Source organism: Onychostruthus taczanowskii, unplaced genomic scaffold (genome assembly GCF_017590055.1).
Source record: "Onychostruthus taczanowskii isolate IOZ18803 unplaced genomic scaffold, ASM1759005v1 scaffold41, whole genome shotgun sequence".
Taxonomy (NCBI): domain Eukaryota; kingdom Metazoa; phylum Chordata; class Aves; order Passeriformes; family Passeridae; genus Onychostruthus; species Onychostruthus taczanowskii.
In genome coordinates, this window is record NW_024501571.1 from 5,738,334 (window position 1) to 5,750,661 (window position 12,328).

Consider the following 12,328-nt stretch of genomic DNA (forward strand, 5'->3'; position numbering starts at 1 on the left):
AACAGAACAGTGGTAGATGATAAATGTATTTCCAAAAACAGGGAGTTTGACTTTGGGCTCATGCCAAAGGCTGTCCTTGTCAACCAGCCATGACGAAAAGGTCACTGGTCCCCAGGGATCTGGGAGTGATTAACACCCTCTGTGGACACAGGGATGTCACAGCAAGACCACAGTGAAGAATTTCAGAAGTTCTGGATAGATCTTGGGCAGCCTTGTAAATTTTTCTACTTGCTTATTTTGTAAAAAGGATCTTGTCACATTATAATGCAATCTGAAAAAAAACCAAAAAAAACCAAAAAAAAACCATGAAAAACAAACCACACCTCCATACCGTTGGAGGTGTTACAGCAATGACAAAATATTTCAGAAATTATATGTGCCTCTGAGATATAAAAAGAGTCTGCCCTTTAAAAGTGTCTTCTGCCTTCACCAGCCACCTGGCCGGGTGCCATTTTGCCACCTGCCTTGGTGACATTTGCTTCATGAAGGCTCCTGCTCTGTGTTTGAACTCAGCAAAGCCTCCAGGAAAAGCACTCCCAGCCACAATGGAAGATGCTCCCCAGGAAAGACAGTCGCAATTTCATTTTTCGGGAACCTGGGGTTAGATTAATCCCTGGCAGAATTCCACAGCCGTCAGCGGGGACGCACCACGGTGACTGTCTGATCCCATATATCGGGCAGTTCATTCACATTCCAGGGTTTGTTTATTTAAGCCTGGTGTCCTGGAGTGTAACACAAATGAAAGCACTTGTTGTGCAAATGCTGTGTTTCTCTTCTGTGGCTTTTTCACTGATGCAGCAAAGAAATGATGGTCCTTTGCTGAGATTTCTGTTTCCCGGGATGCTAGAAAGTTTATGTCTCATTTTTGTCTCGGATTTTTTATGAATTATTCCTCTCATTTAGGGAAAAATTTTCTTCGTGTTACCTTCCAGCTGCATGTTCTTTTCCATCTGGAATTATTGGAAATAACAGCAGGGTCTTTAGACAGGGGTCACAGATCTGCTGCTTTTTTTGTCTTTTTCCTTCAGCTTTAGCATTTGATGGGTTGAACATTTGCAGAGGGTAACTGTGATATAGAATTTACCTTGAGTAAGTACGCAAGACTTTTACAGGGCTGTATGAAGTAAAACTGGCTCTGTGAGATAAATCTGGCTGAGGCTCTTTTCAGAGAGACCCAGTTAGAGAAAAACCTCTGCAAACCTCAGAGATACCCATTTTTTTACCCATCACCATATTAAGATGCTGTGAAGGAAGAGGAATTAAAGCATTAGGAAAGTTTGCTTTGTTAAAAACTCTACATCCCTGTGGGATAGTTACAGGTCTGCATGACAGTTCATGTTTTAGCATCCCTTAGTTGGCTACTGGGCTGGACATTCATCCCAAAGCGCACCCAGCTTTTGAGGGGTTTGAAACAAACCTTTCTCATTTTGCAGTGCTTTGGGACAGGTGATAAACAAGGTAATTGTCTGGGATGGGATTCACCTGATTAGAAGTGGGTGTTTATGGCGTTGGGGTCAGATGTGGGATCTCCTGAGCAGAACTGGTCGGGTCAAAGGTAGAAATTACCTTTTTTAGGGTAGATGTCTGTATTTGGTCTCATGAACCACCCTCACTGCATGGATTTGTGCTCTCCCTCTCAACAGAGAATGGCCAAGTGTATGTGCAGAAGAAGCCCACCATGTACCCACCCTGGAACAGCACTTTTGATGCCCACATCAACAATGGCCGGGTCATGCACATCGTGGTCAAGGACAAAAGTGCTGAAATGGTCTCGGAGACCACGGTGGAGCTGAAGGTGCTGGCAGAGAGGTGCAAAAAGAGCAATGGGAAGACAGAGATATGGGTGAGCATCACTCTCTTCTCCTGCAGGATGGGCTAGGGAGCTGCTGCAGGGCAAGGGGATGTGTCCTTGTGTCCATGCCAGGCTGTGGCTGTCACCAGCAGCACAGTGGGGACTGGCTGGAATAATGATTTGAGACTACTTGGGAGTGACTTGAGAGACAGCATTGTCAGAAGAGAAGAATTTTGTTTTAATTGAAACCTGCCCTGTGCTAGTGAGGATCCTGCTTCAGGTGAGCTGTGCCCACGAATTAATCTTTGCTGAGGAAACCCACTGGGAACAAGTGTTAGTATGACTGGCTGAACATGAGTTATTTTATGTTCTCTGGGGAAACAGCTTTAAAAATTTTATCTGATACCAAGTAGCTGATTCACAGCTGCGTGAGTTCAGAGTTATGTCAGAGCAACTCCTTAAAAATCACTGAAGTTATGGTGGTGTAAATTTGAACAGTCTTCACAAGAATGATAATGTAAGGTTGTGTTCCCTGCTAGTCCAGGCAAGAAAGATCCTGGCAGAAATCTTTAAAATGCAGTATCCAGCTTATACATAGTCCAGTGGATTCAGATTTCCAAAGACACTTATGGATGATGAGTCAGGTAGGTGGGAATTGCCAAGTCCAGAGGGGAGGCCCCAAAAAATGCTTGAATTACACAGATTCACACAGAATGACTGGGTTGGAAGAGACCTTCAGGATCAGCGAGTCCAACCCAGCCCCAACACCTCAACTAGACCATGGCACCACAATAATAAGCTTGTGGCATCCCTCAGGTTGACTGTAAAGAAGTTAGACTTGCAGAACTGAGTGCCTAAAAGATTTCAGCATCACCTGTCTGAAGCTGGCTGGGTTTTTGGAACTATTCCCACTTTCCCCTTGCAGGATTCATTGGGAACAAGTTTTTTCTGTAGATAGTGGTGGTCCTAATTTGGTGTCTAAAGAGCTGCCTGCATTTCTGTGGTTTAATCTCATTCATCTCTCCTATCATGCTGCTCTGAGTGTTTGATATGAGGTGATCAACCCTCCTCTCTCTGTAGTTGCTCCTACCCTACCTTGCTGCCTCACATGGGTATGAGCAACCTGAAAATTAGCACTCATTGCTGTTCATCAGTTCCCACTGGGAAAAGGAGATCGCTTGGAAATCACCTGAAAAGATTTTTCCTTCTCTGAATGACTGTTTAATGGACTTTTTTTCTTGTTTTTCACTTACCTCAACCAGCTAGAACTGAAGCCTCAAGGGCGAATGCTGATGAATGCGAGATACTTCCTGGAAATAAGTGGCAAGTGATTCTGTTTGTTAAGTTATAGCTGTGATTTCTGGGCTGTGGGGCAGACATGATGTCTTCACTAAACGCAATGCCTATGTTATTACTGATTGATCCATCACAACAAACATAACTGTTTGAAACAAAAACTCCAGAAAAGTAATTTTTATTGTGTGGTGACTCTTCTTCTGTGATTTGAAGACAGATTTTTTGGCTGGTTTACCACTAAATGGCAGATATTCCCATTATGCTAAACAAGACAGAACAGATACATAAGGAGGAAGCTCCCTCTGAAATAATTCTGCTTTATGTACTACAAGAAATTCATGGAGAGGCTGGAGCATGTCCAGAGAAGGGAATGGAGCTGGGGAAGGGGCTGGAGCAGCAGGAGGGGCTGAGGGAGCTGGGAAGGGGCTGAGCCTGGAGAAAAGGAGGCTCAGGGGGGACCTTGTGGCTCTGCACAAGTCCCTGCCAGGAGGGGACAGCCAGGGGATCGGGCTCTGCTCCCAGGGAACAGGGACAGGAGGAGAGGGAACGGCCTCAGGGAACAGCCTCAGGATGGCTATTAGGGAAAATTTCTCATAGAAAGGGCTACATTCTGCTTTGTTGAAGGAAATGGGTTTAATTCAAATGCTTGGTCTTATTCTCCCCTCTTTGTTGCCAAAATTCTCATATCCTCAGGGGCAGGGCGAAGCTGTGAGGCGCAGATACCTGGAAGGCTCTTCCATTTGTAGAAACAGAGAAGCACTGAAAGCAGCCATGGCCATGCTGATATTTCCTTAACCATCCTTACTTTCAATGTAGCCTGGACTGCTGTTTGTGTATTAAAAGGCGTTAGGGAGGCTGAAGCATAGAAAATGCAAGTTGTGCTCCTATAACAAATATCAAGATCAGCATCAGATCACACAGGGGGCCAATTCCCACAGGTTACTGTGCAGTGCAGGAGTGAAACTAAACAGAGATTGATTTTCTGTGTGAATTTCAGATTTGTAGGCACAAGCACATGTAGAAGTGCATGTGAAGTCAGAATTGGTTTGTTTCCTGTCCCGAAAAGCTTAAATAACTGTGAATTACAGCAAGGACACAGCAAACAGCAAGGCAGGTGTTGGCATGGAAAAGTAACAAGAAGAATATCCTGGGACATAAATATCTGCTTACTGACACATATAGATGCACACAGAAAGGATTCTGTTAAATACCCATAAATATATATACATATATGCACATATACACATGTGTTTGTGTCCATATATCAGTAATTATTATTTTTTATGTAATTTCATCCTTTTTTTAGGACATGCTTCTTCAGTGCTGTACAGAGTTTTATGTTTAAATGACCTCTCCTTGGGAATTTTTATTCTAGGTTTCAAGAGCTGTGTTATGAATAGTCAAGAGAGCTCAGTGTCCCAAGTGTAAAGTCATTTTAGTGTAGGAATGGTAGATAACACCCATCCAAATGAGACTTTTGTGGGTTTCATAAAATGGTATTTCTTTGAGTATTGGCTACCATGAGTGAATCATCAGCTTCAGTCACATAGTATTTGGGCAACTGCATTTTCTGAAGGCACCTGCTCAGGACAGGGTACACTTAAATCTCTTTCCTCTCCTCCCAGATGCAAAGGACCTGGCTGACTGTGAGACTGAAGGCTTCTTCTCCTTGCACCAGCGTAGGGGAGCCATCAAACAGGCCAAAATCCACAACGTCAAGTGCCACGAGTTCACAGCCACCTTCTTTCCACAGCCCACCTTCTGCTCTGTGTGCCACGAGTTTGTGTGGTAAATGGAAAAGGATCTGTGCTTCTTCTCCTTTTAACCCCAGGAACTAGTTCTGGTGTCCGTGTGGCACTTGGGAATGTGGTTTAGTGTTGGACGTGGCAGATCTGGGTTAGTGGTTGGAATGGATGATTTTAGAGGTCCTTTCCAACCTAAAAGATTCCATGATTCCCTGTTAAATGTCTGTGCTCCTCCTGTAAGACCCTTGGCATCTTACTTGTACAGCTGTTGCATCACTTTTAAGGATGTGGTTTGCAGTTGTACTTCCAACTGTGAAAAATTCCCCACAGTTTTTAATTTATTTTTTACAAATATTTTTGTGTTCGGCAAAATGCACAAAGGCATTTCTTATTGGTCCAGTTTGCTGTTTGGATGTTATGAAATTCAGGGTGTGAATGTGTGCTGAAAAGGCTGTGAGAACCATAGAGAATCACTCCACCATTAGATTAAATGAGGATAATGAAATTAAATAATCTCTACAAAGAGTGATAAAAAGCAAAGCAATTTGGTTCTCCTTCTTTGATAATTATTGCTCTCCTTTCTTCTACTGAGGCTTCCAGAAAACTGAGGATTAACCACTGCTCTGTTCATTTCAGGGGTCTGAATAAGCAAGGCTATCAATGCAGACGTAAGAAACTTTCTTTTGTTTTCTTATTGTCATTATTTACTTAATCTTTTCTTGAGGAATTTATTTATTAACACCATGACATCTTTGCTGTTGCAGAATGTAACGCTGCCATTCACAAGAAGTGCATTGATAAAGTAATAGCCAAGTGTACAGGATCAGCAATCAACAGCAGAGAAACTATGGTAGGTTGTATTACTATTATTATATTATTGTTGTTGCTGTTATTTTATTTTATTTTATTTTATTTTATTTTATTTTATTTTATTTTATTTTATTTTATTTTATTATTATGATTCCCTTTAAAAAATCTTCAGTGTAATTCAGATCTCTCCCACACCACTGCAAAGCAACTTCTGATGAAGCAAAAGGACCTGCTGAGCTAAGGACTCTGATCTGATCTGTGCCCTTTGCTTATTATGTTCCCAGTGATTTCATTACCTCCTACTTAAGATTTACTCAAATGCAGCTGCAGAATAAGCAGTTGCTGAATCAGAACTGACATTTTTCTAATGCATAAAGTATAACTCAGAGGGAAGTCATAGACAGGAGGTGGAGATCTACTGGAGAAAACTCTTCGCTATCCAGTGTCAGGCTGGACATCAGGCTGAATTTTCAGATTTGTGCTTGAACAAATCTGTGCTTGTGTTATCTGAAACAGTCAGTGGGAGATCTGATATCTCTGCTGTTATTTACTTTATTTTTCTTATGTCAGCTTATTCTAAAATTTTCTTTTTGGTAGGCAAAACCAGATCTTAAACTCCTGATAGGACTAGTCCCTTAACCTTGTGTCCTACAACTTCTGTTTACTCTCAGTCCCACCCTGTTCTCCTGTTCTCCTTCTACAATTTTTATAGATGAGATTGCTTTCACTTCTTTTGTGACATCTCCAGGGTAGATGTAACGAACTTTGTCATCACCTTTCATACTAAAAGAATTACAACAGGTTCTTCCAAGGAGTGATTCATGACAACAAATGTAGACATCCATTGCAGAAAGAGGTGAATGATGTTTAAAAGTACCAATGTTTTCCCACTGAGCATTAGGGGAGCCTGGGTATGTAAATGAGGCACAAGCAGTCCTTTGGTCAAGGCCAGGAATGAAATGACTCAATTCCCTCTGAACTGTAGTCACTGTGTATCAAAATTTGGGTTTGTGTGCCTGATAAACAATTTCTGCTTGGCAGTATACCCAAGGATAAGAGGGCAGTAGACAAACCAACTTCCGTGGCGCACCTTTGGTTTTCCACACGGAACCCAGGTGGAAATGAGGAGTGGGTTTTCAGCCTGGCTTTTGTCTTGCAGTTCCACAAGGAGAGGTTCAAGATCGACATGCCCCACCGCTTCAAAGTGTACAACTACAAGAGCCCCACCTTTTGTGAGCACTGTGGCACCCTCCTCTGGGGCCTGGCACGGCAGGGGCTGAAGTGTGACGGTGAGTCCCTGGCCAAGGTGGCACCAGCTGAGCATGGGAAGGGTCCTTGTCTTTGGAGGGGGCATCCAAATCTCATTTACCGCCCTTCTCTGCAAAAGCAGTATGAGGTGGCACCCAGGAGGGTGAAGGAGAGGTCCACAGGACTGCCCTTCAAGGAGGATTGTTCTTCAAGAATGAGAACTGTCCATGTGCTGAGAGATACTTGATCCAGCAGGATGATGAGTTTCTTCCCAAAGAGACAAAGAGCATCACAGTGGCACTGTTCATCTTCCCAAATCACCCCCAGTATGAACTTGCAAGCTCTGTTTCTACTATCAGACCCAAGACATTTCACTGTCTTCATAATTCCAAACCAATGGGAGGATCCTCTTCTGTGATTACAGTTTATCTCTGAGAAAATGGCTTGTAGTTTTAGTGGCCTATACCTGCAGAGGCTGATGGATGTGGAAATGCAACCTCTGGCCAGAAGAAAATACAAAAATAGTCTCCATAGGGAACCAAAAAACTACCTGAGTGCCATCTCAAGAACCCTTTAGGTGGCTGATCTCTGTCCCTGGCCAACAGCAGCACTTGCTCCTGCCCAACCCTTTACAGCCTTCACTGTCCTGACACCTTGTGTTCTCTCTTTCAGAGTGTGGCATGAACGTCCACCACAAGTGCCAGGCAAAAGTAGCAAATCTTTGTGGAGTGAACCAGAAACTGATGGCTGAAGCTCTGGCAATGATAGAGAGCACTCAGCAGGTAAATAGTTGAAGCATTTTTAGATGTTCTTCTACATTTTGGCTTTTGTGAGTCGCGCTCAAGAACAACTCAAGAACAACTCATGGTGTTGTTCATAAGCTTGGCATGTGATTTTGTGTCACCGTCGTATTTTCTGGAAAAATCCCCTGCCCAGGATTTCTCTCCTGGGAAACTGAGAAGCCTCAGAGAAAAAAGAAAACAATATTATCTCATTTGCTTCTCCTGTGTTTTTCTGCCTTGGAATGTGGTAGGTGATTGTTCCATTGGTTTCATGTGAATTGCTTTTACTTATTGGCCAATTACAGCCAAGTTGTGTCGAGGCTCTGGAAAGAGTCACAAGTTTTTCAGCAGTATCTTTTAGCCTTCTGTCTGTATCCTTTCTGTATTCTTTAGTATAGTTTAATATAATTTAGTATAGTATTCTTTAATATAATATAGATCATAAAATAATAAATTAGCCTTTATAGAACATGGAGTCAGATTTATCATTCCTTCATTCGTCTGGGAACCCCACAAATACAAGAATTTTAGCTCAAAAATTTGCTGATTTCTGTGTCCCAGGCTCGCTGCCAGCGCGACAGTGAACAGATCTCCAGGGATGGACCTCTGGAAATCGGCTTCCCTGTTCCTGTGAAGGATGTGACACCACTTCAGGCCTTGCCGGGATCAGGGAAAAAAGGTAATTCCTCCTGGTGATACAGGGCAGAGCTTTGTTGTTGTTTGGTTGGTACGTGGTGAGTTGGAGGTGACACGAGTGGGGAATTTATTGCCAAGCTCTAGACAGGATATTTGGAATCCTTCTGATCACCATGGCCAATTTTGTTTCTGATCTCATGTTTTTGGGTGGAGGTTGACTTCCGGTAGCTTTGAAAACCCCTGATGGACCTCACTTCACTCACTAGCAGCTGATCTAGGTGTCACAGCCCTCTATGGTACAAGAACAAATGTTTAGGAGGGTAAATGAGAGACCGTGCCCTTTGGACCCCAAGGAAAAAGAAATTATGTCCCCATCTGTGTTTATTTGTGTTCTGTTCTACAAGTAGAACTGGCTGTGCTGATGTGAAACAGTAAAGCCTCAGGTGGTTTCACATCTGTTTCACATGTGGGTCAGTTTGTCTGCTGAGTGTGTCCAGCATTTTAGAGCAGTTACAGCAACAGGATAAATCCAGTGAGGGACAAAATGTCTTAGAAATTCTTACAAATCCAGGTTAGTGGAGTACTGAACAAACTCAGAGCAATTCCGCTCCAGGCTGGTTGATCTGGAATGCTTCACATCCAGAGCAGGAGCACAGTATGAAAATGCCATCCCACCTTTTCATCTAGCTTTGCCCAGGGTTTTGAAAACACATTGAAAAAATGAAACCACATCATAATGGCAAACAGCAAGAAGGACTGGAGAAGACATGTGGCCAGAAATTAAGGATTTGGTGCCACAATACAGAAAGACAGATGAAGGAGTTTGTAAAGTGGTTTGTAAATTTAAAAAAAAACTACTGAAGAAGATGCAGTTTCCACTGAAGTAAAGATTCCTCTGGAGCGAATGCAGTGTAGGAGCAGAGCCAATCTACTCAGAGATGGCCACCACACTTCCATTTGTCTAAAATATCCTTTTAAACCTCCAAGCAGAATACCTGTGAGTGTTCTGGGGATTTTCTGCTCCTGTCCAGGGGTTAATTCGAGTGCTTTGACGTCTGTTGCAGAGCCACAAGGCATCTCCTGGGAGACTCCAGTGGAGGGCACAGTGAAGGGAGAGCCTCTCATAGAGTCAGATTTGGGAGAACAGTCCCAGGAACAGCAGGAGCACCAAGTGCAGTTAAAACTGACCATTGAAGATTTTGTCCTGCACAAGATGCTGGGGAAGGGCAGTTTTGGTAAGGTAAGCACTGGGGCTGGGACACCACTGTGTGCATTTACATGTCACTTTGTGTGGCACTAAATAACATCTGGTTTGAAGGGACACTTAGGGAAAAACATGGAATCATTTAGGTTGGAAAAGACCTCCAAGGTTTTTGCACCCAACTGCTAACCCAGCACTGCCACGTCCACCACTAACTGTGTCCCCAAGTGCCACATCCACATGTTTTTGGAACACATTCAGGGATGGTGACTCCACCACTTCCTTGGCAGCCCCTTCCAATGCCTGACCAGTGAAGAAATTTTTTCTAATATCCCATCTCAACCTCCTCTGGAACAACTTGAGGCCATTCCCTCTTCTCCTGTCCCTGTTCCCTGGAGCACAGCCCGACCCCCCTGGCTCTCCCCTCCTGTCAGGGAGTTGTGCAGAGCCACAAGGTCCCCCTGAGCCTCCTTTTCTCCAGGCTGAGCCCCTTCCCAGCTCCCTCAGCCCCTCTTGGTGCTCCAGACCCTTCCCCAGCTCTGTTCCCTTCTCTGGACACACTCCAGCACCTCAGTGTCTTTCTTGTAGTGATGGACCCAAAACTGAACCCAGAATTTGAGGTGTGGCCTCACCAGTGCCCAGTACAGGTCACTGCTCTGGTCCTGCTGCCACACAATGGCTGATAAATCTCCAAGTCTTCAATGAATCCTTGCTCTGGCTTGGCTGGACCCTGAACTCCATCTTCTCCTTGCCTTGTCCTTCTGCCTGTCCCATTAGTTGCTCTCTCATGACTGCCCATGGCAGGACAGGAGTGCCCCAGGCAGGGTTTCACCTTCGCCTTCTGTGCAGGTTGATGGATCCAGGATATCCCCAGAGAGCTGGTGGGAAAGGTCTCTGTGCTCTCCCTCTTCTTAGGGAGGTGGAAGCATGAGCTGAGAAGCTGAGTGTGGATCAGCTCTGCTCTCCAGGGCAGCAGGTCCCAGCTGGGTGCAGCAAATGCTCTTTCCAGCTCTGATCTGTGCTGGAACCCAGAGCAAATTTTCCAGCAGCCAAGAATTTGTGCTTTTGAAAGAAGAACCACCTGTTTTCAGTGGATTCTTTAATCCTGATGAGTTGTGGATTGTTCTTCCCCATTGCAGATATCCCCTGGGAGGGGACTCATGTTACTCAGTGCCAGCACAAAGCTGAGAGAAGCATTTCAGAGGGACTCCCCATTGCATTTTCACAGCCAATAAGGAGAAGGAGTATGGATCATGTTGCCCACATCCCACATCTTTCCAAGGGGGAAATGGTGCCTTGACAAAGGGCTCCTTTTTGCCTGCTAAATGATCTGGAGCAATTGCTGCAGCCAGTTCTTCAACTGGTGAAATATTTCCTGTGTTGGCCTTTCATACTAGAAAGTGACAGAATCATAGAATGGTTTGGTTTGAAAGGGACCTTAATGACCATCTATTTCCAACTCAATGGACAGGGAAATTTTCCACTAGAAAGTGTTGTGTCTACTTGTCATGTCCACAGTTTGCATGGGAGCCAGAGCTGAGGCATCTCACAGCTAAACCAGAGCACCCCAATCCAACATTCCAGACTTACCTGAAATCAAGAGCATGGATATAGTAGAAACGTTTTTATTGGAAGGAAAGGATCTCTGGAGGTCTTCTCATCTAAACCATTCCTCAAAACAGGTCTCATGAGATGAGCTTGCTCAGGTGTTCATCTATACAAATCTTTAATGCCTCCACTGAAGCACATTCTGTACCTGGTTTTAGCCCTCATGCTGACATGGACTCTCCAAGCCTGCAAGCTTCTGCATCTCTCTGAAGTGCACATTGTGGGTGTGGAGAGAATGGGCCATTTCGTGCCTTTCTGCAACAAAAACTCACCCACGAGTTTCCTGTGCTGGTGTCGCTCCTGGTGCCCTCATTTGCTTGGAGAGAGATTCACTTCCCCATAGGGGGGACAGGGTGTGCAGATCTCTGTGCCTGAGGGGTCTCTCCAGCTCTGTGTGATCCTGAGAGGTTGAGGGGCAGATCCATGAGGATATCCCCCACCACCACCTCTGTTTGTGGTCTGGCATTGCCTACCTGCTCCTTGGAAGCCACAGCACAGCTCACAGATGCAGCACATTCACTCCCCAGCTTCCCCAGAACAGCAGTGCCCAGCACAAACATGAGGGTAAAAAGGGTGCCTGCAGCATCAGCACTGTGAGCGTTTCTGGTCATCCAGTGCAGAGACAGAGGGAGGCTCTAGGCTCTACCCTCTGTCTGGTGCTACAAAGTGAAATGCAGCAGTAGCCAAAAGGGTAAATAAAACTTTTTTCAGGGCTAAAACATGTCTGAGCTTACTCAGTAAATAGCGTCTGGCAAAGAACTTCAAAGACCTCTTTGATGAATCTTACACATTTATTCAGTCTATAGAAACAGGGTCAGCAGGCTGTTAGTGTGAAGATCAGGACTGTCACTGCCTTCCAGGAGAGACTTCTTTGCTCTGTGGTCTCTAGAAAACCCTTCTCTGCTGCTCTGGGTTTCATTTTCCCTGCCTATAAAAATAGACAGGGGTTGTAACTCCTCTGGGAGGTGTTTTCCCATTCTCAGAGAAGAACTCCTGCAAAAGCATGGGGGACCCAGCCTGTGTGCTCAGACCTGAAAACTGAGAGGAAGGAGAGAAAGACATCTGATATAAAACCAGTCTAGCTACTGGTGGACATCATTTTCCACCTGCTGAAGATCTGGTGCAGGGTATTTGCATTTCAAATGCTGACAAAGCAATATTCTGTGTTTTATTTGAATAAAACACAGAATATTGCTTTTATTTGAAGTCG

The 12,328-nt window shown here is 44.5% G+C and overlaps 1 protein-coding gene across 1 annotated transcript in view; it reads left to right on the plus strand.

Annotated features, from left to right (window-relative positions):
* The window catches only part of PRKCQ (protein kinase C theta), a 36,889-nt gene that overhangs the window by 3,164 nt on the left and 21,397 nt on the right, over positions 1-12,328 (plus strand). The window contains exons 2-10 of the mRNA XM_041413359.1: positions 1,644-1,843; positions 3,055-3,115; positions 4,714-4,876; positions 5,470-5,501; positions 5,598-5,683; positions 6,803-6,932; positions 7,564-7,673; positions 8,235-8,352; positions 9,374-9,549. Coding sequence (XP_041269293.1) covers positions 1,644-1,843; positions 3,055-3,115; positions 4,714-4,876; positions 5,470-5,501; positions 5,598-5,683; positions 6,803-6,932; positions 7,564-7,673; positions 8,235-8,352; positions 9,374-9,549 — 1,076 coding nt within the window. The remainder of the gene's footprint in view (positions 1-1,643; positions 1,844-3,054; positions 3,116-4,713; positions 4,877-5,469; positions 5,502-5,597; positions 5,684-6,802; positions 6,933-7,563; positions 7,674-8,234; positions 8,353-9,373; positions 9,550-12,328) is intronic.